Source organism: Euphorbia lathyris, chromosome 1, assembly GCF_963576675.1.
Source record: "Euphorbia lathyris chromosome 1, ddEupLath1.1, whole genome shotgun sequence".
Lineage (NCBI taxonomy): Eukaryota > Viridiplantae > Streptophyta > Magnoliopsida > Malpighiales > Euphorbiaceae > Euphorbia > Euphorbia lathyris.
Window position 1 is genome coordinate 114,598,973 of NC_088910.1, and position 7,121 is coordinate 114,606,093.

Genomic DNA, 7,121 nt, shown 5'->3' on the forward strand with positions numbered 1-7,121 from the left:
TTTATTAAAGCTGTCTGTTTAGTGTAGTTATTTATTAATTTCTTGAAATAATTGTAAAGTGAATGAAATGGGCCACATTCACTTGAAACATCTATTATGGGCCTTTACATCCATCAACATCAACAAGTAAAAGTCTCATTCAAGACCAGAATCAGCCTTACATTAAATGGAAACTTGGATCATGAAATTGAAGGGTAATGACTGTTGTTAACATCAACCAAAGATTTGATTGAATGGAGGGTTTGGAAAGAATTTGAATGGTTTCAACCTTATTTAGGAGGAAGAAAAGATACGGGTTCATAAAGTTATATACTCTTACTGAAACTTTAGGGTACTCCCAGAGTAATACTCTTACCTCGTTTTATTTGAAACGTTTATAAGACAATGTAAAAATACTGAAATCACTGGTTTCAAGAGAAAAACAAAGAGGAGTGTATCAAAGTAAAAGGTAAATTTAAAAGGAATTTTATTAAGAGAAACATAAAAAAAATTACAAGGACAAATCTTGCTAATTAACAAACTATCTGCTGTAAAAATACACACTTCACGGGAACACAAGGATTCAACAACACTTAAAAACCATAGGAGACCGCTAAATTGCTGGCATATTACATACCTATTCCATCTGCATTCAGTGAGTAGTACCGTTGGCAATGTAACCATTCTCACCAGTCTTGTCGACAGATTTAATGTCGTAGAATCTCCGATACATGCTGTCAACTTCTGTAAGATAGTATGTTCCTGGTTCCAACAGGCTGCAATCTTTGTTTGTCACAAAGTCTTTAGCTCCGTATCGATGCTCCATTAGCTTCAGCGTTTCTATGAACTTCTCCGGGGAGACCTGCAAGAGAAATCAATAAAATGTTCAGTCATGTTAAAGCAAGCAAGTGTATGTCAAACTAAAAGAATATCCTCAACTTAGACATCCTGAAAATTGATTTTTACTAATTACCTCATGCCTTGCCTTCAACTTTCCACCAACATTCATCACAGATGCAATATTTGACAAGCTAAAAGAATCTTGGCCTTCATGTAGCCGCAACGAGAACATTGTGGCTGTCAAACCACTTCCGTACGAGAACATCAGCACACGCTTCCCTGCCTGCAAGTAATCAAAACAACTTCAGTAAGTGTGTGAAACATGAGGAAATAATGGTTAAGCAACTTATCGTAACACTCTGAAAACATAATACTCACCAGTTCAGTGTTTTTGTTGTGAAGAAGGGATATGAATGCTGCATATATAGATGCAGTATACATGTTTCCGACTTGCTTTGGTACCAATGTTGTCGGTTGCACCTTCGAATCATAAAGGGGCTTGGCGACTTGTTGGGATACCTGCGGATGCAAGACAAGAAGTGATCAGTCAGCTAGTTGCTCCAGTCTCGGCATCCAAATGATTCCAGGACTAAACCGGGTTTAACTACATAGGACTTCAGAAATTTACGACTTGTGTTTTAGTTTGTAGTTCAAATTGTAAAGATGAAGATTTAAACCATTAAAATAAACAAAGTATGCATATTCCTTGGTCCAATGTTAGGAAGTATACTTGAAACTACACTTCATTTTTACTTGTTAGGTTACTTTTGAATCATTATCAAATACGTTAGTTCCGAACCTAATATCAATTGAATTATCTGCCTACACAAAAATTTCTCACTCGTAGAGATGCAAATGCTGATAAATGTGAGGAAAGGGTACAAGTTTCATTTTCTGATATCAAATTAATAAAATAACTAATGTTTGAAAGAAACCTTTTCAAGATCCCTGCTTTGGTAGCTTTCATCACCAGATAAAGCCGAGAATGGAGCCAACTTCTCTTTAGCTGCCTCATCTATAGACCTGCATATAAGATTTTATATGATTAAACCCTGATAAAAACAAAAACAAATACTATTCATCTACCAGTAAAATCTCAAAACTCAACAGAAAAAACTAATTCTTTTAGGGATGAAGGAAAGGCCTGAACCTGGCATTCCTCACAAAGTCATTGAACACCAAACGAGCAAAACTTTTCTGTACAAGCTGCACAAGTAAGAAAATGGAGTTAAAAATGGACACAGACAGTTTCTTCAAATATTCCTCAAATTCAACAAATAAAGTAAAAAAAGTATAGCATTTCAAAGATCAGAAATATAATTTACCTTGTTATAAGGAGAATGAAATACAACGTAGTCAGCATCAGAAATAGAGAATTGTTTGCCCTCAAATTTCTCATATCTACAAAGAGTGAGATAAGGCATTAGCTAAGTGTTGTTTCCAATCATAAAAAGTATTAATCAATCCAGGAAAACTCGATTACTTAAGATAGCCTTACTTGGCACAGAAATATTTATAGCAAGAATCAAGAGCCATGAGATAGCATGTTTGAGAAAGTTTCCCATCCACAACCTACAATGGCAATTGGAAACATATTGAAAAAGACAATGGAGACAATGAATAATAAACAACCTCCAAAGATTGTAATATACTGGTTGACAGTCAAAATGGATTTTCTTTTCTTTTTTTTCAATTCACACAAACTATACAATACCAGATAAACTTCAATTAGTGGAATTCAGCCAGCCTAGAAGGTTGATTAATAAAATATTTTGAAAGTATATTTTGGTTATCATTGACCTTCTTGCCACTTTTAGTATTTACTGTTGTTGCATACAACATGATTAAAATGAAAAACAATTACAAATAACCTAATAAATATATTAATGCACCTAAAGATAGACTTTTTTTATGCTGCAATACAGTTGCAATTAACTCATAGGCTAATTAATACAATTAATTTTGGCAAGAGACAACATGTCTTAAGGAAGATAATATCTAGAAAACAGGGAAGAACAGAAAGATATAAGCAATACCGGGTATTCACTGGCAAGGTTGGGCTTATAAAAATCATATGCATGAGCCATATGACTGCCCCTGAGTTTGCTTTCAAAAGCAATAGGAGCATCTGGACCTATTAGCATAGCAATGGCTGCAGCTCCTCCAGTAGGTCGGGCCGGACCTTCAGCATACACCTGATAAACAAAGATTTCCATTGTGAAATGAGCATTGCAACTAGATACCAGGTAATTTGGCATCTGATACATACACTTATAATCTCCTGGTTTATAGGATTATGCTTAACCCAGTTAAATGATTAATATGAATACCTCCCACAAATTTGGATAGTTCGTTTCCAATCAAATAATTAGGTAAAGAAGAAAATCAATTTTAGAGTAGTCAAATGATATGAACATACCGCACTGTCAGTGCACACTACAAGTCCATAGCGTCCATCCCAAGAACAACCCTCAACCCAATTGACGCAGTTGAATAAAGCTGCAGTTCCCCCATAACAAGCATTACTTGAGTCAACACCTTCAATGTCAGTGTTCCCATGTTTCTGTTGGTTTTACCAGAAAAGGAAGTGTGTAAATGCAGGGTCAAAGAACATTTGCACCATTAACAAATGCACCACTAAATCTTTAATTAGAGAAAAAATACACAAGACAATTACAAATGCATCCATAAGGAAACTCAGAGTTCTATATATTGAATTGAATAATATGAAGGACATAGCAGAGGCATATAGAAACAGAACTCAAAACCCAAATATAAAAAAATAAATAAATTAAAGTTGGCTATAAGAACTTGGCTAGTTACAAACACACAATTAAAAACCTCCAAGACTTAGAATCTTATAAAACTCCTATTAACCTTACAACAAAAGACTGAACATAAAAGCAAGGATATCTGAAAGACTTCGACAATTAAACGAGTATGATGCTTCAGGTTAATATGAGTGTTTGAATTGTTCATTGAACAAAATCAAATCCAATCACAGAGATGCTTGATTCACTAAGGTACATAATCAAAACCTTTATTACGTTTCACAGCCCGTAAACAAGCACCAATTTCAAATAATAATCACTTATTTGAACTCGAAAGTATAAAATACCTCAAAAATCTGCATCAAGAATGTCTTAATAGATTTGCTCTTGTCAATCACAGTTTCACTCCCAACTTCCAGTCGACCGATTTGTCTCGGGTCAACATTGTACTTCTCGAGAAGTGAACTAACAACTGTCAAGCTGAAATAATCCCAAGATCAGTTGAAAAGAAAGCTAAAATTCAAATTAAGCAGTGATCTCAGCTAATACCAACCATAAAAAGTTAGAACCACCAACCTCATTGAGATGACATCTTCAACCTCACTACAAAATGCCATGCAATCTTGTCCAAGTCCAATAGTGTATTTCCCTTTGCTGGCACCATCATGATTTTCTAGTGCTTCCTGTTTCACATGTTCAAATACAATCACTAAATCTATGGATCGTAAAACCATAATTAAGAACAAAAAGTGAAAATCCAAAAGGTTGGAGAATTGAAACAGCGAAAAGCTATAACCGAAACTCCATTTTTAAATCGGGAAGCACTGAATCTCAGTTCACCACATTTCGTAACCAAACGGAAGCGGGAAAAAGCAAATCCAAAACTCCACCTCGCACCTTTCAAATTTTCTGAACAAACAAAACAAATTTAAGAGAGAGATGAATCACCTGCTGAACGCAGGTAGGAGGGAAGTAGATATCCATAGCGAGAATTCCCACATTCTTTGCCATTTCTCTTAGCTACTGAAAATCCCGATCAAAATTGAAAAAAGAATATCCAAACAGAACACAAAAAACACAGTTCTCCCTCCTTTCACCTCTCTTCTTCCTCGTGGAAGAGAGAGATTAGTTAAGAAAGTATATAAAGAGAAATGGAGGAGAAAAATAAAGATATAAACTTGAAACTGCGAAGCCTGAAAAGCAGCGAAGAGAAAGGGGAACGATGAGGGCTCACATGAAGGTTGTTGAGCTTATATAGAGAAACAAAATTTCTCTGTGTTAAATAAGTCGTGCCTGTCATTCGTGAGAAATTACTTGCTTTGGTCATTATGTTTAACTTATTTACCATCTTTGCCATTATCTCACATTAAATGAAAATGGTTGAGTTGGGGTATCTTCAAAACCTGAAGTAACGTTCTAGACTGACCAACATGCAATTTATTAATTTTTTATTATATGATTAATTTAAACAGTTTATGAGATTTTTTTTATTATTATTATTATTATTATTATTATTATTATTATTATTATTATTATTTCTTAAATATTATTAATAACCAACAACAACAATAAAGCCTTAGTCCTAAAATAATTCGGGATCGACTAACATGAACCATCATATAAAACCGTGAAGTCAAGTCGTGTCATCGACACAAATTCTCTTCCTCCACTCTATCTTATCTCCTACCATATTTTCTTCAATTCCCAATAAACTCATAACACTCTCGATTACCCTCCACTAGGTTTGCTTAGGTCTTCCCCTACCCCTCACCACTACATCCATTTGCCATTTTTCAGTCCTCGTAACCGGCACATCAAGTGTTCTTCATCTTACATGGTCAAACCACCTTAATCGGTTTTCTCTCATTAATAACCACAAAGATAAAATAAACATTAAAAATAAAATACAAAAATAAATCTAATATTTAGAGTCATTTTGTTTCCATTTTTCAGAACTTACTTTTGCCTTTTTAATATTAAACAAAAGATAAACAATGTTTGATAAAAAAAATTCAAAATAACTACTTTTAATAGAAAAATCAACTAATATTTTTTTTATCTTAAAAATCAACTAATATTTAGTATTTATAGTAATGGCACAGAACATGTAACTAAAAAGATCCTTAATAAAATAAGGATCTGTTTGTTTTACATACTGTATATTATTAAGGTTTACGGTTTGCTGTTGGAAAAATCTGTTTTTGCAAAAAAAAAAAAAAAAATTCTCTGGATTTATAAAAAATAAATTTTCAAGTGTAAAAGACAAACAAGATGTGACTAATCAAATGTCTAAAACTCTTCATTTTGAAATAAATAAAACAAACATGACCATAAAAAAGAACAACCAAATACCCTTCAAACTTATTCAAAATATTAAATAAAATTAATCTTCGCTACCAATATTAAAAATATTTTTATACTTTATCTATAAATCTATAAATATAACTTTTTTTAAACAATCTACAAATATAACTTCAAAAGTGGGTTTTGTGAAAACCTTTGGCAATAAGAAAAGTAATAGAAAGAAATAACCAAAAAGAAATTGTAATATATTTGATTAATTTATTATGATTATTATTAGGTTTAATGTATCTTTAACTCCTGTATTTGTTAAAAAAAAAAAAAAATCAACATTCTAAGTATCTAACAAAGTTCTATTTTCTATCAAAAAAAAATATATTTACAGTGACTTATTAATTATCTAAAAAGTACATATTAATCCTTTAAATTTTTTTAAAATGACCTATCATTCTTTTAAATTTATTTAAAGTGAACATTTTTAAAATCCTTCCTTACTCTGCCGGCATGGATTTTGGAGATTAATAAATCACTTTAAACAAATTCACAGATAAAGTCTTATTATTATTTCTTTTATATATATATATATAAAAAGTCGTATCATTTCATTAATTTAAAAATACAAATACAATATGAGAATAGAGAGGAATAAAACCTCCCACTCATATAGATTACATCCATAAAGGAAAGAAAATAGACTAAAAAGTGCAAAAATAAGACTACAAAAAGCAATACAAACCATAAAATATACAAATAAAACAAACAAAGAAGTCATATCTTCTCGTACGTCGAATACCGTTAAAAAAACCTCTGTAATCCATGCTTCATCATTTAGACTCTTCCGGACATTCGGATTTGAGTCATTTCTGTTTTTGCAACCACGCAGATCTATAGATCTACAGACAAGATGAACCTTTTTTGTTCTTGTTAAGACCGAAAAAAGAATAAATGAAAGAAATATAGCTAACAGTTGTAGATCCGACGGAAAAAGAAGTTCAATAAGGAATATAGACTTCAAACTAACAAGAAAAAGTAGATAAACTAAGAGCATATTTGGTTCAACTGTAGCTAATAGCTGTTGCAGTTGTTCTTAGTTGTTTATGGTTATAGTAAATTGTTTGCTGTTTAATTATTAGTGTTTGGTAAAATTATATTGAACTGTTGCTATTAGTATTTAAAATGTCTAATATAGACATGTTTTAAATTAATCAACAAATAAATTACAAAATAATA

At 32.1% G+C, this 7,121-nt stretch overlaps 1 protein-coding gene across 1 annotated transcript; it reads right to left on the reverse strand.

Moving 5' to 3' along the window:
• Window positions 1–442: 442 nt before the first annotated feature.
• LOC136210702 (hydroxymethylglutaryl-CoA synthase) lies at window positions 443–4,834 on the reverse strand. Its single transcript, XM_066002077.1, has 12 exons — window positions 4,539–4,834; window positions 4,167–4,273; window positions 3,938–4,070; window positions 3,239–3,382; window positions 2,856–3,014; window positions 2,318–2,391; window positions 2,145–2,220; window positions 1,970–2,025; window positions 1,755–1,842; window positions 1,198–1,338; window positions 953–1,102; window positions 443–841 (listed from the first exon to the last, which is right to left on the reverse strand). The coding sequence occupies exons 1-12, from the start codon at window positions 4,599–4,601 to the stop codon at window positions 632–634; spliced, it is 1,401 nt and encodes a 466-aa protein (XP_065858149.1). The 5' UTR covers window positions 4,602–4,834; the 3' UTR covers window positions 443–631.
• Between the last annotated feature and the right edge of the window lie 2,287 nt (window positions 4,835–7,121).